This window comes from Zerene cesonia, chromosome 6, assembly GCF_012273895.1.
Source record: "Zerene cesonia ecotype Mississippi chromosome 6, Zerene_cesonia_1.1, whole genome shotgun sequence".
NCBI classification, from domain to species: Eukaryota; Metazoa; Arthropoda; class Insecta; order Lepidoptera; family Pieridae; genus Zerene; species Zerene cesonia.
This window is the reverse complement of record NC_052107.1, coordinates 4,837,748-4,855,500: the sequence shown is the minus strand read 5'-3', so window position 1 is coordinate 4,855,500 and position 17,753 is coordinate 4,837,748. Positions and strand designations below refer to the sequence as shown.

Here is a 17,753-nt window from a genome sequence, read left to right as displayed (position 1 = left end):
AAAACAAAATATGAGTCAAATCCTATCTATTTTTCACATACATCAATTTACACTAAGCTATGATTGCACGAATTGAAATCAACATTATCTATTATCTTTGATATTTCTTCTTGTAATAAACGGTGGAGGGGCACTCCGTCGTGCTTATAGATCCAATAACCTCCGTTGTTCAGAACAAGATCATATCGTTTTGGTCCAGATACAGGGGAACTGAGCCAGATCTGCTTGTTCGGAGTCTGTCTGTTGATGACATATGTTCCATGAGACGTCCCTAAATTAACAGTGAGTACACCATCCTTGAATTTAAGAAAAGAAAATGTTATATGTCTATAGGACTGAAAAATGCTGATGATATTGTTATTTAGACATAAATATTTATATATTTTATGCAACTATATACTGCTTTTATGCTGCTACTACTACTATATGCTATACTAGCCCTCCTGCAACTGCACTGTCAAAGGAAATGATGGTCTCAGGGCTTTCCCCACATCTAGTTCCCAGTCATGTGGGATTTCTGAGTAGATAAAACACTGCCATATACTTTCTCAGTTCTACTATATCTGTACTAAATTTCAGTAAATAGTTTCTTAATAGTGCAGGTGTGAAGAAGGGATTGACTGATGGAGAGATTTACAACATTATTAGAAGGATAAAATAGTACCTATTTAATACTGCTAGGTTTTTGATAAAATTAATTCATCATAGTGTTTACAAAGATCAAACTGATTTTAATTTAAATATTAATTAAAGTGCTTTAATATATTTCGTCCTTGATACTTACACTCATTACTTAACTAATAATCTACATAGTAAAAAAGTTATCTAATCAACAAAACAATGGAATATGGTACAATGGCTTAAATAGGAATTGTATAATTATAATGATAACTTACACTAAACGTTACATCAGCGCCTTTTAAATTATTCGTCCGATCTATTATTTCTTCAAAATATTCACACAAAGATTCTAGCGTTTCGTTACATATATCTTCAAAAACCGCTTGTTCTACCTGATTGGAACTATCAGCATTGCTAATATTTGAAGAAAAGTCTCGATTTGTACAAACACAAAAAGGTTTAACTGAACTTTGTAAGATAGATCTTTTGAATATTGGTGTAGCAATATTGATTCTTCTAACAGCCAAGCACCTGCTGGTACGGAGGACATTTCTAAACATTTTCGTTTATTATCGGTAACCAGTAGTTACTAAGTGTTCTTTATAAAGATTTGTTTTTTCCACGGTACGTAGTGGCAACTGGTAAGTGACAGTTGGTACATACAATTTGATATTTATAATTTCGAACAGTCAAACTGTCAAACTTTAATGACAAGTGACATTTGACAATTTTGCAGGCAAAAGTTTGTAGCCATACAGCCCGGTCTTATGATTGATTTGGTTAATTCATAGAGATTTATAAATCTCAAATATACTAGTAAGGGTAAAACTCGAGTCTGGCCCGACTATTTCAGTTAGGTTTTTGAAGTTATATAATTTTTGCATATAGTTTTAATTATTCTCAACTTAATAGTTCCTTTTTCACTTCTATCGGCAGTCCCACGACTGCTACTGTTTTTTTTTAACTTTTTTGTTATGACCCAAGAAATGTTTTTAATATGAAAAGAAGAAATGTACCATGGGTGAAACCGGGGCGAACTACTAGTATTCTACACAGGGTACCCTATGCAATGTTTATTTAGCAAACACTTTATTTACTAGCTGTATGCAATTTTCAAGTTCTACTAATCAGCATTTTCTTTTTCCTTGGGCAGCATGTTAGAATTCTGCGGCGGTAGCATCCAGGAATGAGCCATGTATTCAGGCGATAAAACAGATATCGAATCTTCAGGGACTCTTGGTAAAGGTAGTAAAGAGTTATATTGATTCCAATGCGGATTAATAAATAGCACGTGTCGATCTTTTCGTTCTCGCAACGGTCTAAAGTTGCGGAGATTGGGTTCATCCCATGGATCCCATAGTTTTCGGAATTGCTTCATCTGAAAATCACATATCTAACACATATTGACAGCGTTGATAAAAAGTTGCTGAAATATTTTGTCTTTTTCAACCTTTGTCATAAAAAGATTAAAAAACTCTCCATACTAATAATAACACTATTAGTACCTATAGATATAACGTCCTGCGCCATAATATTATTCTCCAATTTTAAATTACATTAACTAACCAGATAACATCAAAGGCTGAAATTTATTTGCGGTTCCTATTAGCCTATTTACTTGCGCGTAAGGACATTGGGACCTTGAATTGGGTATGCTCAGCATATTAACCGACGTGTCTAATTTCTATGCAGGAAATATTTTGTGATTCAATGATATATTCCGAAATATAATTGAAACCAATATAGGATACAGCATTCACGGGTGCCCCTGTCGTTTATTGGGAACGTGAATCAATTTCACAATAATCCCTTATACTTTTTCAGTTTAGACGACAAAATATATATTTATATGACCTATACAATTTGTATGTCATGTCTTTGAAAATATATTACCAGCTTGCTAGGATGAAGGACAAAGAAAGGAATGAACCGAAAAGAAACGAACGTTCGATCTTCTGTGATAAAGTATCACACCCGTAACCTCTGGGCCAATTCCTATCGATACATGTTCGACTCCCATAAGAAATATAAATATAAACTTTATCAGGTATGTTTTTATAAACGTTTATGGGAGCAGTTTGCCTCAGTTTTTTTTTATTGTGGATCATGATAGAAAAAAGAGTTCTGATGAAAAAATTGCGTCATTAAAATATTTACGTTTATTAGTCATACATTACCTGATCCAACGAAGCGAACAAGGATTTCCGTGGCACCAACCACCTGACAACAAATTTTTCACCTCTCACAGTATGCAAAGTGCCCCAATATAAAAAATAATCTTCAAAAAACATAGGAAGCAAGTGTGACATTGGATATGGGCCGACACGTGTGTGGGTTTGAGCTTCTTGAATTCTTGGGAATCCTTCAATGATCCAGCTAAGACGATCGTCAGGGTTTACACCGTACTGAAAGTGTAAATTTATTATTCATTAGCTAGTTTTCGTACCTCCTATAAGCTTCCATGTTTCTTAATCTTGCAAGGAACTCGAGATTATCAGAATCAAGGAATAACAAATTATATTAATGCGATTTTCGTGATACCGCAAGTAACAACATGAACTAAATCTTAAACAATTGTGTATTAAAGTGATTGATTGATGTACGAATTCCTCGAAATGTAAGAATTTAGAAAGAGAACTGGCGTATTGCATTATTAAACACAAAATCACATCAATTAAGTTGAAATTCCACGTATACAAATAATAACACAAAAACAAACACAGTCGAATCGAGAACTCTCTTCGTTTTTGGGAACGTTGGTTGAAAATTTAATACGTTATTCTTACTTTGATCATATAACAGACCATAACTACTCCGTCGGGATGTCGGAACGCCTCGTCCTGTGTCATATAGTCGGCTTTGAAAAACGTAACCTAAAAACATAGTTCAGATGCATCTTATGTTACCCTATTGTTTACTCAAAAATGACTATTTGACTTATCTATTATTATAAACATAATCATTAGTTAAACAGAGAATCATTCTGGACCACGGTACCAAGGTAACTAAGTTGCTATTATGTCATAATATAAAACCACATTGCATTGATTTGAAATGTGAGGAATTAAAAAAAATATTACTGTTGCAATCATTTTTTGCTCCGACTTATTTAGATTTAAGAAGAAATAAACTGTAATGAGTCTATGTATCAAAAACTAAAAATACTCGTGATATTAGCGCTAGTTACCTGCATTTCCCCTGGATATTGTCTTTTATCAACCGTGTGTTCACTACCTTCCATCATATGAGCACCCCAATGAAAGTGTATTTGGGATAAGACATGTTTCTCGAGGAAAGGACCACCTTCTAGATATGGCCTCTCTGTTCGCCATTTCGCACCCATCAATACTGTTAATAAAAATAAACAAACTTAGACCGTTTTGTAACTTTTAAGGCTATATTCTAATTTTCTACCCATTCATTAGCTGGAGTACCCATCAGTAGCTGTTATGGCGTTATTTGCCGGAACCAAAGTCAAAAGTATCAATATTCATAAATAACTACTTAAATATTCATACATAAATGCATGAAAGCAAAGCATCGAGTCGATAAGCTTTAGCACCATCATGTGAAACTAAAGTTTACTGTTATATGGTTTTATGAACTCCAAACTAACGGCTACAAAAAGAAGACCGCGTGGTAAACATGTATTATAAATCTCCTCACAAATGTTGACCTCAGCGTGAACAAATATGGGTTAGAAAGTTGCCCAGTAATTAAATAAACAAGAGGCAGTGGCTCCTAGGTAGTGATATTATTAATGAATAAAGCTCAGAGGGGCAGTTATAAAGCTAATGCCGTTGTCGTGATTATTGTAAACAAAGGAGTAAATAGGTGTTTCAACAAGACGCATATTTACATGCAAAAGCTCGGAAATTCTCATTAACTTTATTTACTATTTTACCCGTATATCCAGTATTCGTAATTTTGATCTTATGAGGGTATACGTCAAAGTTATACCACTTCAATTCTGGACAGGTGTATCTGAGTGAGTCTGTTATAGATACTTCAATTGGAGTGGGCAGGTTGCCTTCAATTTCACTTAAGTAATAAATCCATTCTAATGAACCGAACGGAGGTATTATTTTTTCATCCTTGACAGGGGCTACTTCCTCGTCGTCTACAAAACATTTTTAATTTTAATATGGGTATTGATCTAAAGTTTGAAGGTGTCGAGATTCGTGGTAATAAAACTGTGTTCTTTAACCCGAAAATTAAACTGATTTGACAAAACATGAAATAAAATATGTAATAAAAAGTTATGTACCTAAAATCTCAAAAACGTGTTAAAAACTTATATTATTAAATGAAGAGATTGGTACCTGTTGGTATTACTACTTTTATCATCATGCACTTGAAATTTAATAAATTTTTATTTTAGTATTTGAATATTATTTGTACATTTTTTTATTTAATGTTTTGACAGTTTATACATCAAATGAAATATTATCTACATTAAAGATTGTAACCATAGATATATAGGTGCTTTATCTATGGAATGTACCGAACATCCCATAGGTTATATAGCCAAATTATATTAGGGTGCACATAAATAAAAGGAGTATATAATATTAATAAAACCCATCCTACTACCGTTACACGCCTAAGGGTTGTAGCGTGATAAATAGACTCGCTGAGGCATTGGTTGATTAATAAGTGGTACATTATGTTTGAACTGATTTCTCAATAATGGTTTTGTTTAATTAAATGAATAATGTACGATATATAATTGTTTTTAACAAAACCTAAACTGCATTCATAGCGTCATACCTATGCCAAATCTAAATAAGATCATACGTAACATTATGAGGTAACAAACACAAAAAATACAGTCAAATTGAGCACCTCTCCCTTTTTAAGGTTGGTTAGAAATATACTTTATTTAAAATTAGAATATTGAGAAGATTTTTGAATCGACAAAATTATGTAATCGGGAACTGAAATTTATACATTACTAGCTGCATCCGGCAAACGCTGTTCTGCCTTACTCTGATCATTTAGAGGTATGAAAAATAAATGTTAGCCTATTCTAAAACATACCCGATATGCACACAAAATTTCTTAAGAATCGGTCAAGCCGTTTCGGAGGAGTATGGCAACGAAAACTGTGACACGAGAATTTTATATATTAGATTTACCCAAACGTTAAAAAAAACATTAATTTATTGTACGAGGAGTATATGTGAATTCGAGTGAATTAAAGCGATACAATAAAACCTTTTGCATTGCATGTTCATTATTTTTATGCCAACATTCCTTTTATATGAGTAATATCAAATAATATGTCAATGTTACATTGATAATATTAATAAATATACAAATATATAAATCAGCGACAATGAAGAAAAGCGATAACGAAAAGAAATTTAAAGAAATTACAATCTACCCAGATAGAGAACTATTAGTTTGGGAAAAATGGATTCAAATTAGGAAGGAGGAAACACAACATTTAGCAGCGAAAACTAATAGACCACCAGTAGATTTAGCTATGAACTTATTGGAAAAAGTGCGAGAGGACAAAGAAAGAAAAGAAGTATTAGAACATGCTCAAATTGAAACGAAACCCACTGTAAGAGGTCGTTTATGGGAACAACCACTTAGATTAAAGCAGCGATGTTACTGTGAACCAGTCTATGAAGTTCAGCGAACGAGAGCTGAAATGGGCAAGCCCAGAATTATACAACATATTGGAGTACCCAAGTATATTCAGGAAACTGAGAAAGGTATTAGTGGAGTATCAGAAAAAAAGTCGTGTTCAAATATCGATCACGAGTACAAAAAATATAGAGATGAAAGAGAAAAAACCCTCAAGGAAAAGATAGATAAAATTGATCCTTACCGGTCAGTCCTTTTTTTATTCAACGTTTTATTTAAGGATTGCATTTATCTATGATATAAAAAATATGTAACAGAATTTTCAATTCTGTACATTGAAGATATTTAGAAATTAAAATAAGAGGCACTGCACGGCAAAATAGTAAAACATGATCGACTCTTAAAAAAGTTGTTTATTTGTCTGTCTTCATGAGTATGAACTATGTCTCTTTAAAAAAAATAATGCTATTTATTCCATTTCAGGCCAGAAATAAAAGACCTATTTATACTAGGGAGTAAGCCGAAACCGCCTCCTCCAAAGATACCAGACTTACCTAAGATCATTCTTTCTACGGTAATGAGTCATGGTAACTCCGCTGTCAGTTCTATCTATGCACTTAAAGTGAACAATACAATTTTTGTTAAGGATATACCAGATCAAAAAATTCCAAGCGCCTTAAAGGCTATGCAAAAAGAACTAAGCCACGAATGGTGCAACACATGGTCTTATTATTTTAATACACCAGTTAACAGAGCTGGAAGATGTAAGCTGTTCCTAAAAAATGTTGGCACTGTAATGTTACGATATTGTTGGAAAAAGATTAAGCGATCTCTTCCTTTCATACCGGAACAACCGTTCGAGCAAGTCTTCTTTTTTAACAAAAACGAAGACACTATCTATCCTGGTCAAGAAAAAATTATTTTTTTCACTTTCATATCTGACAAACCAGGTATCTATAGTGAAATTTGGGAACTCAGTACTTGCAATATTTGCCTATTCGATACTATAGCTGAAAAAATTATAATCAATTTGAACGCCGACTCCGTAGAAAATATAGAAAGAACAAGAAGAAAGGCATACAAATTAGACGTTAAAATTAAACATGTTGCTATAAGAAACTACATCTTACATTTATTGCATGAGGTCGTTACGAACGCTACGTGCATACAACCGCAGCCGTATCCATACAAGAAATATCTTCTAGAACGAGAGTTGTTTATCATGAAAAATCCAATTTACTACTATCATCAAACCGAAGTTCTACATCTACACGATTTATATACTGAAATGTTACCTGGAGAATCGTGGGACCTCTCCATTGTAAGCTGGAGGGCCGCAATGATGGAGAAAATGTATGACGATAGAATGAAATACTTTGAACTCCTTAAGAAATCACATCTTCATCTTTTAAAACCCTGGTTCGAAGGAGAAGAGCTTTTGAAAGAAAAATATAGGGCTGTTAATTTATTGCTTGGTCAGTTAGCCGACAAATTTGACTCAGAATATTTAAAATTATACGAACTTATGAGGCGCGATGTGCCTGGAGAAGCTCATGTGTCTGCTATGAGTACTTTATCTATTGCTTCATTGGATTCTGATATAAGCTCCACAATTCGTAACATATTGTATGTACGAATGTACGAACATCTAGCTTTCACAATAGAAATGTGTGCAGGAGTTTTGAGCGGTTTAGATTTGAACAGATGGATACAATTTGATTTCTGTCGCTAAAGTTTATGTTTTAATATTAATTTAACAATTTAAAGCTAGAGAATGTGTCTGTTATTTCGAACACGATTTGGTACAGAGACAGTCTCGAGTTCAAAGAAACTACACAAGATAGGTTTTGTACCTTGGGAAAGAGAACTAAGCGGGAATAACTCGCAAATGACTGTAAGTTCCTTTGATTACGTAGGCTAAACCGCGGGTGCAAATCTAGTTATTAATAAATTATGCTACGAATTAATAATAATAATAATAATATAATACCCAGCTATCAGGTGACCAAGTTTCTCGTGGCTCGTTTTTTTTACGTAGGTAAGTATATTGAAGAAATGTAGTAATAAATAAGACGGAAATATTGCCCAACCATTGCCAGACAGAAAAATTGCGATTTTAGGAAATATACGACCGTTTTATTGAAATACATTGATGGTAATTGACAATTCAGTCTGATACAACCTTCGTCGTCGTGTTAATGCCGATATATTGGTATCGCATTTTCCTGTTCGTGTTGTAATTTGGTACAATTGACTTTTTGCCTTTGCCTAAAGGCAGCAAACACAAAACTAGTCAGCCAAATATTTATCTACCTAATGCAATTATTTGTACCAAATAACAACACGAAACAGAAAATGTGATACTAAAATTCTCTCATTATATTTTATTTTGCAGTTTGTACATAGCGCATTTGCAGGAGGTTATTTTATTTACTACAAATCCAATAAAATAAAACACATCATAATAAAAATACGTATATTCAATACAATTAAACAAATATCAGGTCACAGTTTTGATTTCACTTGCTTCACGTATATAACAGAGTGTCCGGGTGGGTGTCGTTGAGTTGGCCTGACGTTCCTCTCAATAGGGTTACTGTCATTTCCCTCCAATTGCCTCAAAAGACCCAGCTGTGAACAAATTGTATGAAATGAAATCGTTCGTCTCAATACTTATAAAGAACTGTTCGCACGTGGAAAGAGATGTTATAAAGGGAAGTTATATTATATCACGTTAAACTTGCGTTGTCAATAAGCATCAATATATCGAAATGCGAGATGCCGTTATTTATTCGGGCATATGGAATATGGATTGCCCGGAGGAATTGAAAAATGGACAGAGTTACAATGAAAAATTTGATGTTTGATGTAAATGCGAGGAATCAATATGATAAATATATAATACCGTGACATCAGTTATGACAGTAATTATAAAATTAATGTTATTTGGAAATATGCCCTTTGCATTACGCATTCAACGAACGAACGAACGTTACGCATTCAAAATAGCACTAAGTTCACCATAACTACAAATTAGGAAGTCATAAGCAATCAATATTAAGCCTTGTATGTTGTATACCATTAGGGTCTTAACCATTTCGTCAATTTGAATAGGAGAGCTTATAATTACGTACAAATAATTACAATACGCTCGCCTTTCTGTTCATAGGATAGAACAACATAACTACCAAAATATACACACGCTGCTCACACGTGAACGATTATACTCTATTTAGCCGTTTGCCCCACTTCACTAGGGTAGAGATTTTTTCTCTTTTAACAGTTACTTCAAAGTCAAACCGAACAGATTAAAAATAACTGAAACCCGTGCAGTCGTTTTTGAGCTATGAAAGTGGTTTAAATAACACGAATGTTTTATTATTGTTAAATAAATAAATAAATAAAAAATTCATAAATTCTAGATATACCGACAGCGCGCAATTATTGGCAAGATCACGGTGGTGTTAATATAAATATTATAAAAATATACCTATATCTTATATTGAATTTGTTTAAAAATTACATTACTTACCTGTGCACAATTCATTAAAATAATGAATTGAAAATTTTATCTGCTGTCTGTATTTCTGGATCGGATACAACACGATTTTAATGGGATTTTCATAGAAACAAATGCAGTTACCTAGCTATAAGTAAGCTTTCTCTGTATTACCTCGAGATTGGGATTTACGCAGGAAAACCCGCATGTATCGAATATAATAGCCACGTGTATAGTTTCACCTGTTCAGTTCCAATTTGTACGGGCTTCTCATAAATGATCCATGTAACGCATTCAGTGTAGGGCGGTGTAGTCAGGGAACCCTTGTAGGTGACATAGCTCCCAGTGGTGACGTCAGCTCTGTCCATCCACGCCAAAGATTCTGTAAGAAACACGGTGACTATGCTGTATTGAGGGCGATAATCGCTTCATTCGGAAGCAAGTACTCACAGGGTTTCAGAATACGAAAAGTTCTAGATAGGCTAAATCATAATGTAATATAAGAATAAACGTAAAAACTAAAACGTAAAATATTGTTTTATATAGATAATTTTTAGTTCATCTAGCAGTGGTGACTCAGTGATTGCAATCTTGGACTTAAATCGAAAAGTCCGGAGTTTGAGAACCGGGGAGCGTTCAGGAAATAAATTAACTGTTCAATTTATCTGCGTATTAGTCATACTATCATGAACTGTTTAAAATTTTGAATAAAAACGTCATTAGCAAATCGTCATGTCCTAAAATTAAAAGTTCTAAGATGATGTGAAATGTGCCAACCTGCAATTCGTCAGCGTGGACTTTGGCCTGTCCTCATAGGAGACCTGTGTCCCTACAGTGGCACCAAATATGGGCTTATAATGATAAATACATTTAGAAATTAAAAACCTTTTAACGAATATTAAACACGATTTATTCATTAAATTATTAACCCGACGTTTCGAACAATTTACAGCGAGCGTGGTCACGCTGATGCCACGAAATGTATAATAGTCGCGTAAAATCAAACATCTATGATAAATAGAGTTGAAATTTAATTCAAGTGCTATTAGCAGCCAATAGTAAACTATAAAACTTGCCGGTTTCTAATACAATAGAAAAAACAACACGATATATTCGAGTAATGTGTCAAATGTTAGCTTTACGAATACTTGATGAGAAACAATTCCATGAAAGACATTAAAATCTCAGTCAAGTGGCTTTCTCAATATTAGATATGTCGGCTTCAGCAATCAAAGTAATAAAAGCGGTAAAATATATGATTATTATCGTAATATTTATCGAATGTATTATCAGTTATCGCTACTAATAAAAGCCCCGGTGTATAAATATTATTTTTCTTACTATACTACTATATACTCAGCGTACCCGTTGCATGATTTAGGGATACATAATTTCGATTTACGAACAAAGAATATAACGAGTTTTGTTTATTATTTTTTTATTTCAATCAGTATCCATACTTACATTATAAATGCCTAAACGTGTTCGTTCGTTTATCTTACTCTCGTGTCGCAACATAGTTAGGAGGCTCTAGTTTCCAAACTATCTCTGGACAGAAATTAGTTATAGTATAGGCTACTTTTTACCGCGGAGAACCATCTTTTCCAATGGTAATATACCTTGACAACGTGGGTGGTAGCTAGTTTTAATATAGAATAAAAGAAATAATTGCATCGAAATTGATTGAAACTTTAGCAGTTTTAAAAGGCGAGTAGATATAAACGTTCCTTGCTGCATCGACAATTTAAAATCGAGCACGTAATAGCGTTCAAACATCCACGTTGTGAATAAATTCCGCTGGAAACTTGTATGAGCCAAAATAGCTCTCGATGTGTACAGTACACTACATTACATTTTCGACACATCAGCATAATTTTTATATCTATAAGATGAATAGTATAAAATTTTACTAATTATAATTTAACATCTATTTTAGCAATTATAAATAATAATACAACATTATAATTCCTAAAATAGACTCGGTTTTTTTATTTCTAATTTTATTGAGCTTATTTTAACAAAAAATCTAATTACGTGCTTTGTTTCATTGGTAAATAAACGGAGCTCATTGGATTTTTTTAATTGAAATTGGCGTTAAGCAAAAATCAGATAACATTAACTTTTAAATTCTCATTCAAATAATTTAAGATTCGAGTTACTTAAATAGAAAGAAACAAAAAACGCATAAACTGGAACTTAATCTATAAAATACTTTACAAATAAATATGAATAAACGTAACTGTCAACATCAGTTCATTTATTATGTTCTCACTACAGGGACACAGGCCCCCTATGGGGGTTCACGTAACATCCACTAGGTACATATATAGTGCATATGTTATAGCTAAAACTCATTACCGGTCAAAATCACAACAAATATCAGCAAAAGGTCAAAAGTTCAGTAAAAAACACCGGTTTGCGCCTATGTACTTAGGTAAAGTTTGGTGGGAATGTGAAAAAAGAAAAGAAATCAGTCAATGTGTTTTAACTGGAGGCATCGATCAAAACCGTTTTTGACTGATCTGACATTTTTACACTTTTGGTCTATTAGGTATAATGGTAACGATATTGTCGCATGTTAAATATGAAGTTGCATAAGCTCACCAGAGGGTAAGTGCACTGCATTATCCCGCTTCTTGATAAGGTCCAGGCCTTCGACGAACTGATCGAAGCAAGGGTTCGGAACATCCACCGCCTCCAGTAGGAAACCGACCACAGCCAGACCGTCCGGGTGGGCTACTGCGGCTTCCATGGATTCATATTTACTGTTATAATGCACTAAATGACATTCTGCCGCGTATCTGAAGGAAGTAAAGAAATTTTCTTAGTATGTACCTTCAAGCTACGCACTCCGTGATAAGATCAGCTGAAATCTCTTTTGGGCTAGCTATTATATAAAAATACTCTATATGAAAACGCTTATAGATTATAACTTGTTCTTCTTTTCAAAGAAAATCATCGTAGGTAGCCTGGCATTTCCAATAAGCAAGAGTTAGAAAAACTTGACAGTTCATCACTAATCCGCTTCATAGGTTGTAATAATAATAATAATGTCTGTCTTAATATACAAAAATAACTCACCCATGTCCATCCAAAACGTGCTCGCATCCAGTGAAGTCGTCGACAGACCAGTGGAAGTGCATCTGCTCAAATATATACTCGCCGATGAGTGGACCTCCGCTGAGACACGGCCGGTTCGTGGAGTCTAACGTGAAGAATGCTGAAAACAGAGATAATTACCTAATACCGTAAAACGAGCTATTCTAGTGTATGAAAACTGAATCGCAGATACGATTGCAACGATGATCATCATATGGTGCGGGGAGTTTCAGGGGTGGCAAATAGATCTAGCTAGGATTTTTTAAAAGAACTGTCATCTATCCTTCTCTTTATTATAGAATATTTGTTCGCCTCAGCGTCGTCCGTGATACATATAGCCTATAGCATTAAATGTAGATGCAGCTATCTAATGGTAAAAGAACTTTAGTAATCAGTCCAGTAATGTTTGAGTAAAAACATTACAAATATACATACAAAGCACAAATGTTTCCTCTTTGTATTATTCGTTTAGATATTAATTCATCAGCTTACAATTTGACAAGAAAGAATACGCTACAAAACTCCAAAGAACTTTGAAAAGTGCAAATAATAAAGATAAAAAAGTGATGAATATATACTCTTTCCTTTTGTCTAGATAGAAATATTTATGTAGTTCATGATAATTTATTTGCCACATTTAAAGGTCCATATAGGCGCAATATGATTCAAAAACGTATATAGGTATATAGGTATAATATATATAATAATATATAGATATATAGGTATAAAGGTATACAACATTGCCTATAGGTAGCTATATTTTTACACTTCCTCTAGATATTCATAACTAATCGTCGTAATTTACTCAGAATGAATTATAACGCCAATGTCAAGAGATTGTGAGGGAGGAATAAATAGCAAAATAAGTCATCTGTAATCTTTTGAAGACTCGTAATTTTATTAACGAGAATCATTTCCGTGATGCCGCGTCAAAAGCGTCTCGCATAAAGCATGTCTTATCTGTATCCGATACTACTTCGACATAATAATTCATTCCTTTGACGTATGTATATTATATTTACAATGAGTGTTTAATAGGAATAATAACTGTGTAATAAAGGATAGCATAAAACTAATTTTTATAACAACGAAAGATAACGCCCGTGACATATAATGAAAAATTCGATTTTTCGATGTCCGATGACTTGTGCTAAGCCACACTTGGCTTATTCACTAGCATGATGATGGACTGTGACGTCTACGATAATTCATATCGAATAAAATAACCAATAGTAGCACATCAGTAGTTCAAAATAAATAATTTAATGTAACTTGGAAAAATAATAAAACTTATGATACGTAATTGGTATTTTATAATTTTTCTAAAACGTCCTTCAAGTGCAGGTTTGAACGATGTAGTAATTAATACCCCGTTATTATCTACATTCACCTTTCATTTCAAGAGCGAAGCTGCGGGAGGAAAGCTAGTATAATATGCTAAAGACAAATGACTGTGAATAAGGAAATGTCACGATAAAGATTCGTATTTATTTCTTGTCATATCTGTTACCATTAGCATGTTTTAGTAGATATGAAACTCAAATGTCCGAGGATGTATTATGGACTCTATTCAGGCGGAATACGGTGAAATTTTCAAATGAACAGTAAAACAAAATTTGAAATCGTTACGTTCATCGCTATTTTGACTACTCAGCAGGCTGTTGATTTAATACATAATTTTATCGGGTAATGTTAATTATAATTCAGAGCATTGGTCCTAAAAGGAAGGCGGAATGAACAAATGTTTTATTCCTAAACGTGTTAAAATCATAACATTTTTTTCATACTTACTGATACTATTAATGCATATAAAGGAGAGATAAATATTAAGTGATAAGGTCGGTCGGGTCGGTCGGTCTTTTTTATGTCATAGCGAGCAACTGAGCTGGTGGTTCCCCTGTTGGTTAGCGATCACCACCGCCCATGAACATTCGCAGAGGTAGTGCCCCTGCGAAAGTGCTGCCCGCTTTTAAGGGATAAAGGAAAATGAAAGAAATGACAACTGGATAGAAGGAATGGACTGGGACGGGTGAGGAAAAGGAAATGGGCCTATTAAACTATACTGTATTTTGTACACAATAAGGTTCCTTTATGTAAAGTTTGTTATTTATATCGTATATTTAGAGTGATGAGTTATAAATAAATAAAATATGTACTATCTACTACTACTGTCTACCATTAATTAATAATATAAAAAGAACAACAACGCATGGCATAGTATGACGTTTATCATAAATGGCTACTGGACCATAATTTCACTCGTATGTATAGCCATTCTCACTCAGTGTAATTGCAGCTATCTAATGGTGAAAGAAGTTTTGAAATCGCTCAATAGCGACTTCTGTACCTCAACTTCTTGTGCCGTATTTTTTTTTTGTCAATTTCTTTGTGTACAATGAAAAATTTTTATACACGTACATAATCTTTTAAACTATTACGTTAATAATTTAAAAGATTCGTTTTGTTGAATATTACAAAATTTTGTCGTTATTGATAGTATTGTACTTCCCTATATTTTATCGTTAATTATTATCTATGAACTGGTTACACTGTGCCGGTTTTATTGAATCATCGTATGTTGACTTGAGTCGGCGTTAAATTTATAGAACGTGTAATGTAAGACAAAGCGATCGTTGGATAAGATTGTATGATATTATATAATTCCTATTTAGTTAAAATATTAACTAAACATTACATACATACTTAGGTGTGTAGCATGGGAACGGACGCCGGTTTCCTTTTCCTCACCCTGCCCAGTTTAATCCTTTATTCCCTTTTATTATATGTTCTATTTTGAAATTTGGAACACACTCACACTCACACTCACACACTCTCTCACACACACACACACAAACAGTCTTACCTGTTTGGCCGGTATTCAGGAGCACTCCATTTGCCTCATTGTCCCAATACCTTTTGAATTTTAAAGGTTCCAGCGATGACCAAATGGGACAGCGGCTGACCGAGATCGCTATGGGTGACTGGGAAGCCCTGAGCTTTGAAATTTGTTCAGCTGAAACAATATCAAATATAATTTACATTTACTTATATAATATGATTTTTGACCGCCTCCTTGGTACAGTGGTTAACGCGTGACCGTAGAACCAAGGAGTCCTGGGTTCGATTCCCGGTGGGGACACACAAAAAAAAAATGTCTCTGTCTTACAGGACACAGAAGGCTGATCACCTACTTGCCCATAAAGAAAATTGATCAGTGAAACAAATGTATATCATCTGTCCCATACCCCAGTAGGGGACACGGGACTTCACTTTATATAATATAGTTTATATTATAAAGAATTTTTGACGTTCTGTACCAGTTTCATTCAAACTTTACTAGTTTGTGTATCTGTAAAGTTGCAGGGGTAATTTCTAGATCTACTTTACCGTTTTCAATTATTCTTTCGAGATTGGATTGGTGAGGTTGAATAAGGCTTTTCATTAAAAGGTTATATTTTTATTTCATTAAATTGTATTTGTTTAATAATATTGCTAGACGTAATAAGTTTTCTTATAAGTGCTGATATTTTCCTACTCTCCAAACATCGCTTTACAAATGAAATATCTACAACAAATGGTTTTTTAAATCATAGTGACACGCACCTACAGACACGCAGATACACACACACACACACGCACGCTCACACAGAAACATTTAAGAATATCAAGGAATTGTGAGCTTTGTAAAGATTGCATTATTATGTGCAATATTATTAGAAATCATTTTTTTTTTTTGAAAACAATTGAAAAGATATCTTTTAAAACATAGGATAACTTCAACGTTACGTTTGCCATATTAAAATAAATAGTGCGTGAGTCCTAATTTCTATTTTATATCATAAAAAGGGCAAAAGCTATCCCGCGGCTTCGCACGCGTTAAATTCGGATTAGTTGAATAGATGTTTATATACATATAAACTTTCCTCCTGAATCACTATCTATTAATAAAAACCCCATCAAAATCCGTTGCGGAGCTTAAAGATTTAAACAGATATAGGGATATAGGGACAGAGAGTTTTATACTGTATAGTATAGTGTGGTGAATGTGAATTTGGCCGCGAGTCGGTGACGAAAATTCGAAAAAACAAAAACATTTAACATGCAGCTAAATAAAAGGCATATAATTCAATACGACAAAATTATTACATCAATATAAGACCAAAGTGCCTGAAGCTTCAGTCCAAACAATATTATCTCATATCAATTTCATAAAAATAATAATTAAGAATATCAAAGCACTTGGACCTTCATGGAACATAAGGAATCTGATTTGACAATTTATTTGCAAATTGTCTTACGGAAATGTTTTTTATTCTTTTAAATAAAAAGTACTTACAGGATATTACAATGGTTATAATGATAATACTATATAAATGAAGAGTTTGTTTGACTGAACGCGCAAATCTCGGAAACTACTTGACAGATGTGGATGGTATTTGGTGCAGAGATAGTAAGAGACACGAGAAAGAATCTCTATCTTATCCTTGACTACGCAAAGCGGACGGAAAGAATACGCAGGCCAAGCCGCCGACGGTAAGGTAAATGCTATATTTATATTTGTATTTTAGAATTAGAGCGAAAATCTGTCTTAAAAACTACATCGATATTTAAAGTTAAAAACATTTCAATTTACTAATAGTAATCTTAAGATCAATTGAACATAGTAATTCTTAAACCTATTTCCCATTATAAAACTTCTGTGCTAGATAGCGCTATCGTATCAACATGTTGATAACGACTTATTTATCCGCTAATCATCACATATTTGATTTACATAATAGAATACGAAATTATTTATTTGAACTTATAATTAACAGGCCGGCATATTGTCCTATTTTGCCACGCTTTTATTTTCAACTGTATGTTTATATACCTAGTCTTGCCATAAATATTGTAATAAAGAAAAAAGAAAATTGTTAACTGCAAATAACATTTATTA

The 17,753-nt window shown here is 33.4% G+C and overlaps 4 protein-coding genes across 4 annotated transcripts in view; 1 reads left to right on the top strand and 3 right to left on the bottom strand.

Annotated features, from left to right (window-relative positions):
* Positions 1-11: 11 nt before the first annotated feature.
* On the bottom strand, positions 12-1,276 carry LOC119840504 (frataxin homolog, mitochondrial). The gene is made up of 2 exons (XM_038367144.1): positions 897-1,276; positions 12-296 (listed from the first exon to the last, which is right to left on the bottom strand). The coding sequence occupies exons 1-2, from the start codon at positions 1,179-1,181 to the stop codon at positions 48-50; spliced, it is 534 nt and encodes a 177-aa protein (XP_038223072.1). The 5' UTR covers positions 1,182-1,276; the 3' UTR covers positions 12-47.
* A 468-nt stretch (positions 1,277-1,744) lies between these two features.
* Positions 1,745-4,968, bottom strand: LOC119840607 (carbonic anhydrase 1-like). The gene is made up of 6 exons (XM_038367294.1): positions 4,944-4,968; positions 4,526-4,741; positions 3,809-3,969; positions 3,408-3,494; positions 2,799-3,026; positions 1,745-1,999 (listed from the first exon to the last, which is right to left on the bottom strand). The coding sequence occupies exons 1-6, from the start codon at positions 4,966-4,968 to the stop codon at positions 1,745-1,747; spliced, it is 972 nt and encodes a 323-aa protein (XP_038223222.1).
* A 991-nt stretch (positions 4,969-5,959) lies between these two features.
* On the top strand, positions 5,960-7,948 carry LOC119840606 (MYCBP-associated protein-like). Its single transcript, XM_038367293.1, has 2 exons — positions 5,960-6,462; positions 6,700-7,948. The coding sequence occupies exons 1-2, from the start codon at positions 5,960-5,962 to the stop codon at positions 7,946-7,948; spliced, it is 1,752 nt and encodes a 583-aa protein (XP_038223221.1).
* Positions 7,949-8,678: 730 nt separating this feature from the next.
* The window catches only part of LOC119840432 (carbonic anhydrase 13), a 14,374-nt gene continuing 5,299 nt past the window's right edge, over positions 8,679-17,753 (bottom strand). Inside the window, exons 2-6 of the mRNA XM_038367045.1 lie at positions 15,678-15,827; positions 12,797-12,935; positions 12,320-12,516; positions 9,958-10,097; positions 8,679-8,847 (exon numbers count right to left, since the gene is read on the bottom strand). Coding sequence (XP_038222973.1) covers positions 8,722-8,847; positions 9,958-10,097; positions 12,320-12,516; positions 12,797-12,935; positions 15,678-15,827 — 752 coding nt within the window. The 3' untranslated portion in view covers positions 8,679-8,721. The remainder of the gene's footprint in view (positions 8,848-9,957; positions 10,098-12,319; positions 12,517-12,796; positions 12,936-15,677; positions 15,828-17,753) is intronic.

Excerpts from the sequence above, each read along its gene's own strand:
- LOC119840607 (XM_038367294.1), bottom strand. The coding sequence starts at position 4,968 with ATGATAAAAGTAGTAATACCAACAG. Across the intron at positions 3,495-3,808 it reads AATATCCAGGGGAAATGCAG|GTTACGTTTTTCAAAGCCGA; the intron begins GTAACTAGCGCT and ends CTATGTTTTTAG. Across the intron at positions 3,027-3,407 it reads TGGTCTGTTATATGATCAAA|TACGGTGTAAACCCTGACGA; the intron begins GTAAGAATAACG and ends TTACACTTTCAG.
- LOC119840606 (XM_038367293.1), top strand. The coding sequence starts at position 5,960 with ATGAAGAAAAGCGATAACGAAAAGAAATTTAAAGAAATTACAATCTAC. Across the intron at positions 6,463-6,699 it reads GATAAAATTGATCCTTACCG|GCCAGAAATAAAAGACCTAT; the intron begins GTCAGTCCTTTT and ends ATTCCATTTCAG.
- LOC119840504 (XM_038367144.1), bottom strand. The coding sequence starts at position 1,181 with ATGTTTAGAAATGTCCTCCGTACCAGCAGGTGCTTGGCTGTTAGAAGA. Across the intron at positions 297-896 it reads GCGCTGATGTAACGTTTAGT|GATGGTGTACTCACTGTTAA; the intron begins GTAAGTTATCAT and ends CTTAAATTCAAG.